The sequence below is a fragment of the Leucoraja erinacea genome, chromosome 23 (assembly GCF_028641065.1).
Source record: "Leucoraja erinacea ecotype New England chromosome 23, Leri_hhj_1, whole genome shotgun sequence".
NCBI classification, from domain to species: Eukaryota; Metazoa; Chordata; class Chondrichthyes; order Rajiformes; family Rajidae; genus Leucoraja; species Leucoraja erinaceus.
Window position 1 is genome coordinate 18859537 of NC_073399.1, and position 18479 is coordinate 18878015.

At 48.2% G+C, this 18479-nt stretch overlaps 1 protein-coding gene across 1 annotated transcript in view; it reads left to right on the forward strand.

Moving 5' to 3' along the window:
• The window catches only part of sap30bp (SAP30 binding protein), a 97765-nt gene extending 90689 nt beyond the window's left edge, over positions 1-7076 (forward strand). The window contains exons 8-11 of the mRNA XM_055654008.1: positions 3982-4033; positions 4160-4218; positions 5852-5942; positions 6373-7076. Of these exons, the coding sequence (XP_055509983.1) occupies positions 3982-4033; positions 4160-4218; positions 5852-5942; positions 6373-6554 (384 nt within the window). The 3' untranslated portion in view covers positions 6555-7076. The remainder of the gene's footprint in view (positions 1-3981; positions 4034-4159; positions 4219-5851; positions 5943-6372) is intronic.
• The last annotated feature ends 11403 nt before the right edge of the window (positions 7077-18479 follow it).

Genomic DNA, 18479 nt, shown 5'->3' on the forward strand with positions numbered 1-18479 from the left:
CAGTTTGAGTTTGAAATTCTGTGAATCAAATTTTTGAATTTCAATTCTTCTCAACTACCAGTTCTGTTGCTGTATTCAGAGCCTTAAGCAAACCAAGAGATTTGTAAAATATCACAATACTAAGCCTTAAGCTGTGGGTGAATAATGCATTGCTTTTGCAAATGGATAAAGTTTAATGCTACCCTCATGCCCCTTTAGTGCTGGATTACAATACTACAGGTGCACAACCTTTTATCCGACAGCCTTGGAACCAGACACTTTTCGTAATTCAGAATTTGTCGGTCTTGGGAATGGAAATTTTTTAGCGTAGACTTTAATGGCTGGCTCAGTGGTAGAGTGTTCGGCTCATATCCGCAAGGTCGCGAGTTTGCACCTTGATCCAGGCAGTTACTCGGTCGCGAGTTTGAGTCTTCAATGTCGTTTTTTCTTGCAGAATAAATGTTTGTATGAAATGCAGTGTAGGAGAGGTGTACTGACTGTGTGGGCAGAACTTTGGAAGTGATTGCCCACCAGTCTAAAAAACCGCTGTGTCTCCCTGTCCCTGGGATAGCAGGGGGCGATCAAACAGCACAATACCCCCCTCCCCCTCCAACTCCAGAGGAATCCGCTCCCCGATGGGCCGCTACGGCGACAAGTGGCAGTTTGCCCACAGCCCGAGCTGCGCCACCCCAAGAACACCTTGCACACCATCAGCTTCTGCCCCTACGTGTTCCTCTGGAGTTGGAGCGGGGCTGGGCTGGAGTTGCTGCTGGCTGTGGGTCTCTGGGATCTCCGTGCTTGCAGTGGGCCTGGGGGTCGCTGTCCCGTTGGTCCTGACGTCTCCGGCCACCCCCATGGACAGGAGCTGACAGGGAACTGTACCGCCCTTGCCCCCTCCCTCTGCAACTGCAAACAACCCCACTCTCCTGCAAGGGCGGTACAGTTCCCGGAGGATAGCAGGTGGCCGGAGACGTCAGGACCAACAGGAGCCCGCTCCCCGATGGGGCCCCTACGACGCCCCGAGCTGCGCCCCGTCATCCGCAACCCATGTTCCTCTGTAGTTGGAGCGGGGCTGGGCTGCTGTTGGCTGTGGGTCTCTGGGTTCTCCGTGCTTGCGGTGGGCCTGGTGGTCGACGTCCAATTGGTCCTGACGTCTCCGGTGACTGCACTGACCTGCTGGCTGCCATAGCCGACGTGAAGACAGTGCAAAGCCCCCGCGCCGGTGCAATGAGCGGGGAGCTGGAGAGGGGAGGGAAGGGGTCACACACATGGCCGGGGAGCAGAGGGGTGTAGGTGGGGTGAAACTGAAGGGAGCGACAATCTGCTGCTGCCTACACTGTATCGTGTCTACCGTGGGAACTTTTTAACTTAGCGGGCAGGTAGCAGCATATTGTCAATTATTAACCCTCCCGCACAATATACCCTCACCTTCTCTTTTATGAATGGGGATTTAGTTCCCCTTTCTTCCAGGACCGACCGGAGGTTCCGCTGTCACCTCTGCGGGCCGCCCTCGGTGAACGTCCTGTCTCCCTGTCCCTGGAATAGTAGGGGGCGATCAAACAGCACAATACCCCCCTCCCCCTCCAACTCCAGAGGAATCCGCTCCCCGATGGGCCGCTATGGCGACAAGTGGCAATTCGCCCACAGCCCGAGCTGCGCCACCCCAAGAACAAGACGTTATTCTTGCACACCATCAGCTTCTGCCCATACGGGGAGCGTGTTCTTCTGGAGTTGGAACGGGGCTGGGCTGGAGTTGCTGATCTGGGATCTCCGTGCTTGCAGTGGGCCTGGGGGTCGGTGTTCCGTTGGTCCTGACGTCTCCGGTGACTGGCACTGTGCTGCTAGCATCGCGACGTGAAGACAGTACAAAGCCCCCGCGCCGGTGCAATGAGCGGGGAGCTGGAGAGGGGAGGGAAGGGGTCACACACATGGCCGGGAAGCAGAGGGGTGTAGGTGGGGTGAAACTGAAGGGAGCGACAATCTACTGCTGCCTGCACGCTGTTAAAAAGTTCCCACGCAAGACTCACGATACACTGTGTATCGTGAGTCTACCGTGGGAACTTTTTAACTCAGCTGGCAGGTAGCAGCATATTGTCAATTATTAACCCTCCCGCACAATATACCCTCATCTTCTCATTTATGAATGGGGATTTAGTTCCCCTTTCTTCGAGGACCGACCGGAGGTTCCGCTGTCACCTCTGCGGGCCGCCCTCGGTGAACGTTTTCAAGGACCTTTCTTCAAGGACCGAAAAAATGTCGCTATTCGGAGGTTTTCGTTATTTGGATCGTCGGATAAAAGGTTGTGCACCTGTATCTCAGAGAAGTTTTAATTTTTTAATATACATTATCCAGTTGAAAGATTTTTGCAGTTTGCTGTCATTTTTTTCAAGCATCAAAAATCATTAAAACCCCTTTTGTATTATCCCTGATAGTACTTGTGTATTGTATGATTTGTCTGGATATCACACATGTAAAGTTTTCCACTGTATCTCAGTACACATGACCATAATAATAATAATACCATCCAATATCCATATCTCAGGTCTGATACTCCATGGATTACAAGCAGAATAAAAACATTCAATTAAATCCCCAACATGGTGATGCTCTGAGGTAGTTGTATTGTGTTTCTGATACTTGAGCTGTCTAATTGTTATTGATGTTTGAATATTGAACTCCAAATCAGAAAATCTGTTATACATTAAGAATAATAATTTATACTGGATTCCTTTAGCACAGACGACTCTTTGCCAACCTGATCAAGATCATAACCATGATTCCCAAAGAATGGCCCACTGCTTCTCCCAGACCTCTTATAACGTTATAATGAAGTGTTATTAATTCATTGCCAGAAATTGCTTTCACCACCAGCTACAACAAACAGTAATGATTTCAATGTAATACAAACCAAAACAGTCCCTGCAAAGATTCGCCACATTTGTAAACTTACAATCCAGAATGCACTTCTGACTTGTTTTTTTTTATAATCGGTAAAGTGAACTTTGGTTAAAATATTTCACCATTGTTCCGCTACTCTTCACTTTACATTTGCAACAGACTCTCACTGATGCAGCAAAGTGGTATTTGATCTGAGATATCTTTGATTCTGTTTACAAAGAAATCATGATCAATGTCAATGGTCATGCCACATCTCAAAAGTGTGTACAATTTTGGTCTTCTCACTGCAAGATTGCCAGAAAAAAAAGCACAAAAGCAGATTTACTGGAAATTCCTCAAGGATAGTTCAATTTTATGAGTTGAAGCTGTAAGGTTAAGGACTGAATAGAACTTCTCAAAACAATAGAATGAATAGATAAGGGAATCGTAGTTAATTTCTGATGGTTAGGTAATCAGGGGTTGATCACAATAGATTCCAGATCCTCAAAGATGGAGATTGAAATAAAAGTTTCTCATTTAATGGACTATTGAATGGCAGTGGGGAATCAATGATAAGCAATATGATTTCAGTATAGCACTGGAGAATTACAGGTGTGGTCTCTGAAAAATCGAGGTGAAGGTCAGCGAGGCAAAAAGAAAGGCTTACAATTCAAGAGTTCCAAGAACAGAATTAGGCCATCAAGCCTACGCCGCCATTCAAACATGACGGATCTATCTTTCTCTCTCAACCCTATTCTCCTGCCTTCTCCCCATAACACCTGACTTCTTTACAAATCAAGAATATGTCAATCTTCGCCTTAATATAATCTCCACTGACTTGGCCTCCACAACTGTCTGTGGCAATGAATTCCACAGATTCGACTAAAGATATTCCCCCCTCCAATTATATGAATCTTTTCAGCTTGAAATATTCCAAAGTCCTTTACAAAAAATAAAATACTGGGTCAGGTCAACTCCTGAGCTGATACTACAACGATGTATTAGGACATAGTGAACATTCCATGGATGCAATGCACCTGCTGTATTAAAGGCACTGTCAGCAATGTGAGTAGAAGAATGGATGGACGTTATTCCAATTAATTTGATGTGTTCCTTTCTCCGCAGGACATGTTTGACCCTCATGGATGGTCGGAAGACTCGTACTATGAAGCCCTAGGTAATGTTTTATTGGAGCTGGTGGGGACCATTCCTCCATCAATAAGCACCTATATTGATCACTCTCAATGTTAACAGAGCCTTATTCTGATCTGTTCTGACACCCCATCTCATTCTCCTCTGACAGCCAAAGCACAGAAAATAGAAATGGACAAGATAGAGAAAGCCAAGAAGGAGCGGACAAAGGTGAGTGAAACACTCCCACCTCAATACCATTGAAGCTGCATGGACAGGAAACAGTCATGTGAGTTCCTTCTGCCTGAACTGTGTATCTTGATAGCAACTGAGCTTTGTTCTAACAGTCATTTTGGGGGGCTATTTGGTCATTGCTGGAAGTGCCAGCATTTATTGTCTATCCCTAAACGCTGTTAAAAAAGTCATGATGAGTAGCCACCTTGAACCAATTGTGGAATAGTTGTGATGTGCATTAAAGCCCCTGCTATATGAACGGTACCAGACACGCCACACATAGAAAGACACAAAGTGCTGGAGTAACTCAACAGGTCAGGCAGCATCTGTGGAGAACATGGATAGGCAACCTTTCGGATTGGGACCCTTCTTCAGTCTATCCAAGTTCCCCGGACATGCTCCGGACAACTCGGACCCACTGAGTTACTCCAGCACTTTGTGTCTTTTTTTGTAAACCAGCATCTGAAATCCCTTTTTTCTAGGCCACAGGTGGGGTGTTTGTATATGAATTCAAAACTTGGTTGCACCTTTGGACAGTGGGCTAACAATAGATTCATTGTTACAACAACCGAGTGAATGCGAATGGGAGTCCTAAGGGTAAAGAACCTCAACTATCCAGTACAGGTGCACAACCTTTTATCCGGAGTTCCGGAAACCGAAAAGCTCCGAAAACCGGCCATTTTTTCGTGGATGTCGTCTGCACACCAAAGCTCGCAAACGACCCTCGGTCAACCCAGGTCTGTACTACTGTAGCGGCTGCCTCCACCCCGGAGACCGGGGAGACACTTAAACATCTGTAAATCATTGCTTAAATGTTAGTCAGTTAGTTTGGGGGGTTTTATGTGAGGGGGGGGTGGGGAGGGGTGAAGGGGGCTGGGGCTGCGGGCGGCGCTGGTTGTAGCTCCAACCCCCGCTCCGGAGCTTACTGCACGGCGACCCGGTAAGGCATTGCCCGCTCCCCGCTGGTATCCCAGCTCTGTGGCCGCCGACTCCCAACATCGCAGAACTGGGGCTGCGGGCGTCCGGCCGCGGACCGCGCTGGATTTGGAGCCGCGCAGCCAGGGGTAGAGTTCGCCGGGGTCGGAGCTCCAACCGGCGCCGCCCGCGGCCGGATGCCCGTAGCCCCAGCTCCGCGATGTTGGGAGTCGGCGGCCACAGCGCTCCGGAGTTTACTGCACGGCGACCCGGTAAGGCATTGCCCGCTCCCCGCCTCTCCGACCAGGTAGGGGACTAAGAATTAAAGTTTCCCCCTTCACCCCCTCCACCATATAAAATCTATCCAATCTAACTGACTAACGTTTAAGCAATGATTTACAATGATTCCCCGGTCTCCGGGGAGGAGGCAGCCGCTCCAGACTTTTCAAGCCGCCCGCGCTACCTACCTAATCTACGATAAAAATCTTCCTCCGAAATCCGAAAAATTCCGAAATCCAAAAAGTGTCTGGTCCCAAAGCTTTTCGGATAAAAGGTTGTGTACCTGTAATATGTTGGGGTAAACCAACAAAGTACCTTATTGCTGGGGAATGTGTGGATTTGTACTCGGAGGGGAAGTCTAACATTGTGCTTTGGTCGATCAGGTGAGACTGTTTGTTTTGTTTGATTTAAGTTTCAATTCTTTTCTTTTTTGTAGATTGAATTTGTAACCAGAACAAAGACAGGAACCAATACCAGCTCGGGCACGGCGGCCACTGCCACCACCACGGCCAGCACAACCGCGGCAGGTAAGGTGTTGCATGGGAACACATCAACCACAGGCTGGAAACTGTGTGATGCACGAGGCAGAAGTGCACACAGGGCAGGAGAGCACATGGAACAGGAGGATGCACAAGGGGAACACAAAGGGCAGGAGGGTGGAGCAAGGGAGAGCACACGGGGAGGAGGGGAACACAACAGTTGAGGGCACAAGGGGCAGTGGGGCACACAGCAAGGGTGGGATCATGGGACAGAAGGGCATAGAAATTGGGTGGCTGAAGGAGCAAGACGGCACATAACAAGGCAGAGCACATGTGCCAGAGGTGCACACGGCAGGGACGGGCACAAGGAGAGGAGGGAAGCTGTCTCGGGGATCTGGAACTTGTCCTCCCAGCTGGTGTGCTGTGTGGATTTTCAGGCAAATATTTGTGTTTTTTATGTCCGCCTTTCCTCCTTCAGATTCTCAGAAAAGGAAGAGTAAATGGGACTCTGCGGTGCCCGTGGCGACAATAGCCCAGCCGACAATCATCACGACCACTGCCACCCTCCCGGGAGTCGTCACCGTCACCACCAGCGCCACCGGAGCGAAAACCACCGTCATTTCTGCGGTGGGGACCATCGTGAAGAAAGCCAAGCAGTGAGCACGGGAAACGGGCAGCCGCGGAGACCAGGCTCCTCCAAACCAGCCTCGGATTCTCAAACTTTCGTAACTATTGGCAACAACCGCTCCTCACTGTGTACCTGTGACAAGCCCTCAGTGGAACCCTTCATCGCCCCAGGCAGGGATCTCATTGCCCTGCACTCTCTCAAAACCAACGGGACATGTCCTGGATGAGCGCTGAAGTGTCTGAGTTATTTGTACAGTGAGAAATACAGCCTATAGCCTGGATACCTGGAGGAATGGGGTGGAGTGGTGGTGGCTTGTTTTGCAGATATAGAAGACCAGATGGATGGGAATGAGAAAGGGGGTGCGGATGGGACAGGGTGAAACCATATAAGAGAGGCCAATGGATTAAGTTGGCATGCAAGGATATTGATTGAGATCCTGTCTGCCATGTGTTGCATGATTGTTGTGGATTACATTGGTAAACGTGCCTACAATAGTATGTGAATATTATGAAGCAGAGTGTAAACACAAATAAAAGCCTTTTTACTTCCTTGCATGTTCAACCACTCCTGGTTTCCTTCACAGAAACCACAACGTGAAACATTTCAGCGTGTTGGGGACTTTTGTTTTCAGTCTGCTCTCCCACTTCAAGTGCCAGCTCTTCCTGGGAGTCCAACCAAGCCCGAGTCCAGACTTTATGGGCAGACCTCGCGGGTCAGAACCCACACGGGAAGGAGCCCGGGCTTCGCAGGTTGGAGGTGGAGTCGACGAAGCCAACTGTGGTGCCCGAGGCTGGGGCCAGGGTCAACGCCACCGAGGTGTCCGGAGAGGGCGTGGCTGTGATAGTGAAGAGGTCGGTGACGGCGCTGACCGACGGTCGAGGACGGACCATGGGGAAGTGCGGACATTGCTGCCGGGGGGAAGAACAAAGGAGGTCCCGGAGTGGGGGGACCGCGGGGTGAGGGGGGGGGGGGGGGGGGGGAAGGGTGGACCTGGCATAGGTGTACTTTGTAATTTTGTGTGCATACTTTATGGGCAACTACTTGCACACTTTGGGTATGCAATCAAAGAATTACACTGTGACTTGTCACGTGTAAAGTATTCAACTCAAGACAATTGATTATGATGGCAGCCCAATGCTGGTCCGAGTCTCACTAGATGAGGCAAGATTTTTGGCTGGGATAATAGTACAGGTCCACCACCGATTTTTCGGCACCCCCCCCCCCCCCCCCCACTTTAATCCAGATAAAATCCCACCCCACCCCCGGAAGTCCCACTGAAAATGTAGCGCCTAGGCGGGGTGACGCAGTCGATCCCGACCTCATTGGGACTTCCGCACCGATCAGGGGGGCTAGAATTTGCCTCTTGTGGCCAGGGATCTGGAACTTCAGTCGGGGGAGCGGGCAGATCCGTTCCCATTGCCGACTTTGCAGGCCGGCATCTCCGCTCTCCAAGGCCATGACCTTTGTTGGTCCAGCAAAATGGATAATCCAGAACAGCTCTGGAACCAAAGGTGAAGGGAAATCGGTGGTGGACCCATACATATTTCCTCACCCTGTAGATAATCTTTATTGTGCGAGGTGCTGGTCCTTCTGGGATCGGGTGAGGTAACACAGGTTAGGATTTGCTATGCACCATCTGCTCTGTGATGTTTAGTGAATGGGGGAATTTCTCAGTGAGGGAAGCATTGCTCTCCATCTACCATCCTGGTAGTCGCGTACTGTACGGGGGTGGTAGCACCTCTTTGCCGTCTGCCTCCATTAGTCAATAACAAACCTAGAATGAGGTAGGGAATACTCCAACGCACAACTACAAGTTTAAGGTCACCTTGTAGTGAGGATAAGTAAGGGATGGACAGGACAAAGGGAAATGTCAGATAGGCAATATGTCTGACCAGGGATTGCCTCAGGGATAAATTATAGAAGATTAATGGGGAACGTTAGAGAGCAAATCAACTAAAGCTATGTGTAAATTCATCACCGAGCACATTCGAAAGGCTTGAGTACAAACCTGAGTTGACTCCAGGACTGAACGATTGCTCCATAGTTAAACTGAGACCTCTTGCTCTCTCACATGGATTACTTGGTAAAAAATGAGAATTCTGCAGAATCCTGGACAATTTATTCATCAACTAATGTCCAATAATAACCAACGAATAAGTTATTTAATCATTTACTCAGTTAGTGTGGGAGGTGTTAATTATGTAATCATAAATGGTTATAGTCATTATAGTCATCCATCATTATAAACTATTGGGATTAAACCACCTTGCCCTGTCACAATGAATGACAATATAAATGCAAATTCTTTATTTATGTTATTTCATCATCCTATATATAAATTCTCTGAATTAATATTCTAATATAAAATTCAAAATCCTGACAATGTTTCAAGTGGGTGCCTTGCTTCCAACTATAAGTGCATCCTCCTCCAAGCAGTTGTTGGTCCGTCCTGTCCAGCGATGGAGATTTGAGGGGGCTGTGGAGGAATGCAGGCCTCATAGTTACATGAATTCCCAAAACAACACAAAGGCTTTGAAGTCTTTTCACAGAAGCTGACAGAGAGCCCATTGTCATGGTCTAACTCAATGAGTTCATGCCAAGCAGTGGCTGATGTCTCAGACCGTGATGTTTTATCATAGAAATTGTAGAAGTGGAAAAAATGACAACTTTTAAAAGGACATTTGGGCAGATATGTGCAAAGTGTTTAGTGGGAGATGGACCAAGTGCAGCAAATGGAACTAGCCCAGTATGCCAACCTGGTTGGCCTGGACAAGGTGGGCAATAGGGCTTGTTTCTGTGCTGTAGATTCAATGACCCTAGTTGAAGTTTGAGCAGGTAGGTGGAAGATAAAACTACTGGTTTAGAGGGATATGGGCCAAACGCCATATCTAATGAAGATGTGGATAAGTTGGTCAATGTGGATAAGTAGACAAAAATGCTGGAGAAACTCAGCAGGTGAGGCAGCATCTATGGAGCGAAGGAAATGGGCAACGTTTCAGGTCGAGACCCTTCTTCAGATTGATGAGAGGGGGCGGGAAGAAGAAAAGTAGAGGAGGAGCCAGTGGGATGAGGGAGAGCTGAGAAGGGGATGAGAAAGCAGGGACTGCCTGAAATTAGAGAAGTCAATGTTCATACTGCTGGGGTGTAAACTGCCCAAGCGAAATATGAGGTGCTGCTCCTCCAATTTACGGTGGTCCTCACTCTGGCCAGCAGGAGGCCCAGGACAGAAAGGTCTGATTCGGAATGGGAGGGGAGTTGAAGTGCTGAGCCACCAGGAGATCAGGTAGGTTAATGTGAACCGAGCGGAGGTGTTGGGCGAAGCGATCGCCAAGCCTATGCTTGGTCTCACCGATGTCGAGTAGCTGACACCTAGAGCAGCAGGTGCAGGTGAACCTCTGCTGCACCTGGAAAGACTGCTTGGGTCCTTGAATGGATTCAAGGTAATTGCGACAAGATGAGGTAAAGCGACAAGTGTAGCTTTTCCTGTGGTTGCAAGGAGAGATACAAGATACAAGATACATTTAATTGTCATTTGGACCCCTTGAGGTCCAAACGAAATGCCGTTTCTGCAGCCATACATTACAAACAAATAGACCCAAGACACAACATAAGTTACATAAACATCCATCACATCACTGTGATGGAAGGCCAAATAAACTTATCTCTCCACTGCACTCTCACCTGTCAGAGTCAAAGTCAAAGCCCCCGCTGGCGGTGGCAATTGTCCCGGGCCATTAAAGCCACGCCGAGTGGGTGCGAGGTCGCTCACCGGGTCTTGGTGTTAGAGCCCCCGGCGTGCGCTCGCAGAGTCCCGCGGCCATTCCAAGCCGCGCGGGGCGGTGACGTTAGGCCCCGCTCCAGGAGCTCTTCGACCCCGCAACTCGGGCGGGAGAAGTCGCCGTTGCGAGAGCCCTGAAAAGCGGTCTCCCTCCGGGGACCCGCGGGCTCCCGGTGCCGCCGTCCGCAGACCTGCAGTTGAAGCCTCCGACTCTCCGGTCGGGCCGCAGCAGCAGCAGCAGCAGCGCTCCTCCACCGCTCCACCCGCTCTGGACTCGGCCAGCAGCTCCGCGATGCGGAACCAGAGTCCCCGGTCTCTTCCTGTTGGAGGCCGCTCCTCATTGCAGCCCCAACGATAACGTAGACCCGACGAGAAAAGGTCGGGTCCACCACACACACCCCAACAAAAAAATAACAAAAACTACATAAAAACATAGACAGAAAATAATAAAACGCGGACGGGCTGCAGAGGCCGCTGCTGACGAGTCGCGCCGCACACCGGATGTGAGGGGTGTGGTTTTAGGTAGGAAGGGACAAATTGACCAGGGATTTACGGAGGGAGCGGTCTATGCGGAAAGCAGACGGGAGGAGATGGGAAGATGTGGCCAGTGCTGAGATCCCGTTGGAGGTGGCGAAAATGTCGGAGGATTATTTGTTGTATGTGACGGCTGGTAGGGAGGAAGGTGAGGACAAGGAGGACTCTGCCCTTGTTACGAGTGGGGGGATGGGGAGTGAGAGCGGAGTAACAGGGTATCGAAGAGTCCCTGGTGAGAGCCTCATATTTAGTAGAAGAGGGGAACCCTCTTTCCCTGAAGAATGAGGACATCTCCGATACTCTTGTGTGGAAAAACCTCATCCTGGGTGCAGATGCGGCATAGACGGAGGAATTGGGAGTAGGGGGTGGAGTCCTTACAGGAAGCAGGGTGGGAGGAAGTGTAGTCTAGATAGCCATGGGAGTCAGTGAGTTTATAGTGGATGTCGGTCAGTAGTCTATCACCTGCGATGGCGATAGTGAGGTCTAGAAATGGTAGGGAAATGTCAGAAATGGTCCAGGTGTATTTGAGTGCCAGATGGAAGTTAGTGGTGAAATGGATGAAGTCAGTGAGTTGTGTGCGGGTGCAGGAGGTAGCACCAATCCAGTCGTCGATGTAGCGGAGGTAGAGTTTGGGGGTAGGGCCCTGGTACGCCTCGAACAAAGATTGTTCGACGTACCCTACAAGGAGGCAGGCATAGCTGGGGCCCATGCGTGTGCCCGTAGTTACACCTTGTATTTGGAGGAAATGGGAGGAGTCAAACGAAAAGTTGTTAAGGATAAGGACCAGCGGAGGAGAGTTTCAGTAGACGGGGATTGGTTGGTTCTGCGGTCGAGGAAAAAACCATGATCATGTGGGTTGATGCTTGACTGGAGAAATGTTGTAAAACGGATTCAGATTCAGACCAAAATTCAAGAAGTAAATACTGTATACAAACAAATTTCAAAAAGTTGTCAAAGTGATAGGGTAGTGACAATGGCAGACTTGAATTATACGGAAATAGAACAGGATAAAGGGGAAGGAGGAATTTCTTTCGTCAGAGGGTGGTTCATTGTGGAATTCATTACCACAGACGGCTGTGGAGGCCAAATCAATGGATATTTTTAAAGCAGGGATTGATGGGTTCTTAATTAGTACGGGTGTCAAAGGTGCTAGGGAGAAGGCAGGAGAATGGGGTTGAGAGGGAAAAATAGATCAGCCATGATCAAATAGCCGAGCAGACGCGATGGGCTGAATGGCCTACGTCTAATGATCTTATGGAAAAGTAATGAAGAAATGCATTCACAGAACATTTTTGATCAGTCTGTTTCCAATACAACATGAAAGGAAGTGGTGCAAGTTCTTGAGATAGAAGTGGTGGATGTGAAGGAGCATTTAGAATGAGTGATCACACTATCTTAGGTTTTAGAGTCCTATTGAAAGGGACAAGTAGCTTCACAGTCAGTTGTTCCTTCAGTGGAGGATATTTGCTTTTGGTGAGCTGGCAAATCTCCCCCAGTCAACAAGACCATGTCTACATTGCCTTCGTCTGAAGTCATGCGTTATTACTCATAGGACTGTGTCATTGCATTGTTACGAAAACAGGCAAACCACAAGACTCTCCCATCCAGTAAAATCACCGGTCAGAATTTTTTTTTAATTGTAGATGTTGGGAATCTGAAACAAATACAGACAATACTACAAAGGCATTTCATGAAGTGCTTTATCACATGCTGATTTTTTTTTAATGACTTTCATTTCCATTTTTTTGAGAAGATTTGGTGATAATTTCCCTTGGAAGGTGGCTTTAGAATTAGCAGAGGGTATAAAAATCGTATCAATCAATCCATAATGAAACCAGCTGAACCTTAAATGTGAAAGGTCAAGCAGGTTAATTTGTCATCTCATTAATAATTTTCCATCTCATTAATCATGTATTAATAACAATTAATTGACCCTCCCCCCCCCCCCAGCAGCAGAAAAGACAATATCTTAATGCATTGGTCCCTTCCAGGCTTTAGCTGGTGATACTTGCTGCATGGATTAGCTGAATGCACCGTGCCTTGTTCCATATGGCTGAAATCTTTGCTAAGCCGGGCAGTTTATGATAGTGGGCTTCGCTCCATGAGACCTAGCGCATGGACCGAACTTTGGAAATGGCACCAAATCTGGCAACTCAAAAATAATTTCACTGTGTTTTGTGTGTGACAAAAAACCCCACTATTGAACTGTTGAGGTCAGGCAGCATCTGTGGAGTGATGGGAGGGAAAGATGATAGTGTTATAAAGTTAAGCAACAACCTCCTGTGTTCTGCTAGTGTCACTCAGTTTCTCAGCTCATTACAACCTTGGTCCAAACATGAACAAAAGAGCTGAACTCCAGAGGTGAAGTGAGAGTAACTGCCCTTGGCAATCAAAATAGCATTTGATTATGGCATCAGAGAGCCCTGGGTAAACTGGGGTCAATAGGAATCAGGGGGAAACCCTCTTGCTGGTTGGATTTATACCTAGCACAAAGGAAAATGTTGTGGTGGCCGGATATTAATCATCTCACCCACGGGACATCCCTGCAGGAGTTCCTCATGGTCGTGTCTTTGGCCCACACATTTTCCATTGATTCATCAATGACCTTCCCTCAGTTACAAGGTGCAAAGAAGGGATGTTCTCTGTTGAATGCACTATGCTCAGCACCATTTGTGATAAGTCAGTTAATGAAATGGTCCACAAGCAATGCAGCAGGTGACCAATATCCAGGCTGGGCAGATAGGTGGCAAGTAACAGACACCACAAAAGTGCAGACAATGATGATATCCAACAAGAGAAAATCCAACTGTCACCTTCTGACATTCAATGGAATTACCACCATGGACTCCACTACGATTCATATCCTGGGAGGTTACCATTGAGCAGAAACCAAACTGGAGTCGTCACGTCAACAGCAGGTCAGATGCTCAGAATCCTGAGGAGTAACTCATCTCCGAACACCCAAAAGCCTGCCCTCCATCAAGTCTGGAGTGTGATGGAATCCTTTCCATTTGCTTCGATGAGTGCGCGGGCGGCACGACCGACGTCACAGCGGCCTCTGCAGTCTATTTTTTTTTTTTTTTTTGTCCTGTTGAGGGTTTAGTTTGTAGCGGGTTTTTAAATGTGTACTAGACCAAGTGCAGACCCGTTGGGTCTGTTTCCCCAAAAATGGGGGAAACTTTTAAATCTCTTCCCTGCATGGAGACCCGACCTTTTCCCTGTCGGGTCTCCATTGCCGTTGGGGCCTAGCGCCATGGAGTGGCCTCCAACCGGAACGACCTGGAGGCTCAAGTCACGGAGCCTGTGGAACTGTGGAGCTGCGGAGCTGCGGTCCTACCTCCGTGGAGCTGGCCAGCTTCGGAGCGTGGAGAGCTGCGGTAGCGCGCTGCTGCGACCCAACTCCGATGGATGGTGACACCGGGAGCTCGCGGGTCCCCGGTGGGGGATGCTTTGCGGGGCACCGGCAACGGCGACTTCTCCCGCCCGAATTGCGGGGTTGAGAGTGACCTGGAGCGGGGTCTTACAACGCCCGGCGCGGCTTTAATTTGCCGCAGACTTGCTAGCGCCCGCCGGGGGCTCCAACACCAAGAGCCAGGACAGGGCCTTACATCGCCCGGCATGGCTTTGAGTGGCCACGGACTTGCTAGTGCCCGCTGGGGGCTTTGACCTCGACTTCGGGAGAGGAATGGAGAGCAGGGGAGAGACAAGACTTTGCCTTCCATCACAGTGAGGAGGAGACTCACTGTGATGGATGTCTGTGTAAATTGTGTTGGTGTTTGTCTTGGTTCTTTTCTTGTATGACTGCAGAAACTAAATTTCGTTTGAACCTCATGTGAGGTTCAAACGACAAATAAAAGGTATTGTATTGTATTGAATACAGCTTCATCAACGCTCAAGAAATTTGACACCGTACATTACTTAATAACTTGTTTGATAGACACCCCTTCCACAACAATTCACTCACTCCACCACTGGGACACAGTTGCAGCAGAATGCACTGCAGCAACTCACAAAGACGTGTTAGACAACTCCATCCATGTTCCAACCTCACGTCCTCTGCCAGGAAGGACAATGGCAGCAAAAGCAATGGAACACCACCACCACCAAGACTTTGGAGATGCATTTGGATGGGGTTATGATGCTGAGGGCAGTCCTATAATTGATAAATAGGAAACTGATGTAGGTGTCCGTGCTGTCCAGATGTTCCAGCGATGACTTTAGGGCCGTGGAGATGATGCCTGCCATGGATATGTTGCGTCGGTAGACGAACTGCAGTGGATTAAGATTGTCTGTGAAATTGGAGTTGAGTGTGCCATGACCAGCCTCTCGAAGCACTTCATGATGGTGGATGTCAGAACCACTACATGATAGTCATTATGGCATGCTACCTTGTTTTTCTGGCACTGAGATCATAGTGCTCCTCTTCTCGCAGGTGGGAACCTCAGAAGTGGGAAGAAACTAATGATGTCCATGAGTACTCCTGCCAACTGGTCTGCACTCCTGAGGACACTGCCAGGGACTTCATCTCGGACCATTGCTTTCTATGGGTTCATTGTACGGAAGACTGATTGTGGGTCCAGGTGCACCTGAGGCTGATGGGGCAGGTGACATCCTTCCACCAACCCTCTGTTCAAAGCGAGCAGCTAATGCATTGAGCTCATCAGGGAGGGATGCATTGTTGCCAGCAATGCTGCCTGACTTCACTTTGCCAGCCTTGCCTCAGTTGGCAGGAATATACCCAGACCTCAAAAACTGCAGCAGTTTAAGAAGCCAGGTCACCACCAGGTCTCAAGGACAATTAGGGGTGGGCAACTCTATCTGGACTCCGATTGTGAAGTCCACATCCTTCCAATGAACAAAGAAGTGACGTGGCATTCATAACATTTATGTTGGAAAACACCTTGTGGTTTAATGAGCAGTAGTTTCCAATTCTCAACAGGAGTATGTCGACGTTTGGTACCAAAGGAGAAGTGTCCATGTAATAGGCACTTTTCAAGGCATTTCCAATTATCATGACACAATGTTCAGTTGTGCAACAAGGAACCAGGTGAAAAGCTGTGCTTGACACTAGTTCCCCACAACCTCCTTAAACTGCCGTGGTGAAACCATGGTCAGTAGTTACCTAGTCATACAGAATGGTAACAGGCCCTTTGACCCAACTTGTCCATGCTGACCAAGATGCCCTATCGACACTAGTCCCACCGGCCTGCATTTGTCCCACATCCTAATGAACCTTTCTATCCATGTACCTGTCCGAATGTCTTTTAAATGTTGTGGAAGTACCTGCCTCAACTACCTCCTTGAGCAACTCATTCCATAAACCTATCTCCCTTGCCCCTGTGGTTCCCCTGTGGTTCCTATTAAATCTTACCCCTCTTACTTTAAACCCATGTCCTCTGGTTCTTGATTCCCCTACTAGCCTAAAATTAACCCTATCTATTCTCCTCATAACTTCTATAACATCACTCCTCAGCCTCTTGCTCTCTAAGGAATTATGTCCTAGCCTGCTCAAATTCTCCCTATAGCTCAGCCCCTTCTCTGTTCCCTTTCCTGATTAACAACATCTTTCCAATACCTGGTTGACCAAAACTAAACCTAATACTCCAAATGTGGCCTCACCAATGTGTTGGTGTAACAACATTCCAACTTCTTTGGTCAGTACTCTGACTGATCGGCCAACAATCACCCTGTCTACCTGTGATACCATTTTCAAGGAACCATGTACCTACACTCCTAGATCCCTCTGCTCGCCAAAACTCCTCACAGCCCTGCCATTTACTGTGAAGGCTCTGCCCGGATTTAACTTCCCAAATACACCTTGCACTTCTCTGTATTAAACTCCATTAACAATTCTTCGGTCCACCTACCCAACTGATCAAGATCCTTAATTCCATTTGCCTTGCCCTTCAGTCTAACAGGAACACGCATGCCCTAATTCTGGTCACCACACTCTTAAAAGCATCCCACATTTCAGACGTTCCGTTGCTGGCAAACAACCTACTCCAATCAAATTGAGCAAGTTCCTGTCTAACACAGTCAAAGTTGGACTTGCCCCAATTCAGGATTTTAACTTGTGGGCACGCCCTGTTTTTATCCATAACTATCTTAAAACTAATAGAACAGTGATTATGGGTCCAAAAGGCTCCCTACAGACACTTCATTCACTTGCTCTTCCAAATTTCCTAAGAGTAGCTCCAGCTTTTTTTACCCTCTCCCATGTAGGGTCTCCACATACTGCCTGAGGAATCTTTCCTGTACACATTTCACAAATCCTACCCTGTCTAAGCCCTTGTCACAAAGACAGCTGCCTCCAATCTCTTGGCATATTTCCAACTCCTCCAATTCCCGCTGACTATTTGGGGGCTTGTAGTATAATCTAGTCGAAAATTGTTTCTCCTGGTCGTCCGTGGTAGATAAAACTCGTTCTCCACTGCGCTTTGTGGAAGTAAAAGTTTCATTTGCTTAACTTACAACCAGTTGGAATAGCTGTTGATGAGGACTAGAAAATTGTCATCTCTCATCCCACAGAAACGTGCAGGCACTCGTTGAGAAGGTTTAGCCATGTATTCACTGGCAAAGGAGTTTTTGTAGGTGCTGATCTGTACTGATGATGTTGACTCATCAGCTTCTCTAGATCACATCCAGCTCTCACCAGTAGCAAAACTATAAGCAGTGTGTGGGTACAGAGACACAAGGAACTGCAAATGTCAGAATCTTGAGCAAAACACAGAGCGCTGGAGTTACTCAACGGAACAGGCAGCATCTGTGGAGTGAATGGAGTGGCAACATTTTGGGTCAGGACCCTTCTTCAGACTGTTTTTAAGAGGGAACTGCAGATGCTGGAGAATCGAGGTTACACAAAAAAGCTGGAGAAACTCAGCGGGTGCAGCAGCATCTATGGAGCGAAGGAAATAGGCAACGTTTCGGGCACCCCCCTTCTTCAGACTGATTGGAGTATGAGAGAAGGGGGGGGGGGGTGAAGTGTGTGATAAAGGCTGGAGGTGAAAAGGAGACAACAGGGTGTCAGATAAGGAGAGAAGGGGTGGAGGGAATGGTAGCGCAAGTATTGGGGGCCAAATTGATGCCCTTAATATTCTTACTTGTAATGTTATCTCTTGCATTGTTACTGCAAATAACACTCATTATTTTTCACCAAGCATTCTATTGATCTCGAGTCTGGAGTATTTCTTTGGAATATTTCTTCAGTTGGACTGCACCCTTCCTAAAAATATACTGTTAAAATTCAATGTTAGTATTTCAGCTCATAAGTTGGCAGTATGAAACAGCATCATAGTTCATAATAGTGGTTTTGTGCTCATGTTTCTCTTGAATTTTTGATTCACTTGGATTTCATTTTGCGTACTTCATTGATATAGGAAACAAACATAAAGCTAACCCATGAAACACACAAAAATAAGTTGACACAACCATTAATTTGAAAAATGGAGACACATGAGTGACATCGTGGCTCAGCAGTAGATTTGCTGCTTTCCTGCACCAGAGACCCGGGTTCGATCTGACCACTGTGCTGCCTGTATGGAGTTTGCACGCTCTCCCCGTGACCGTGTGGGTTTTCTCCGGGTGCTCTGGTTTCCGCCACTCCAAAGAAGTACAGGTTTGTAGGTTAATTGGCTTCAATAATCAT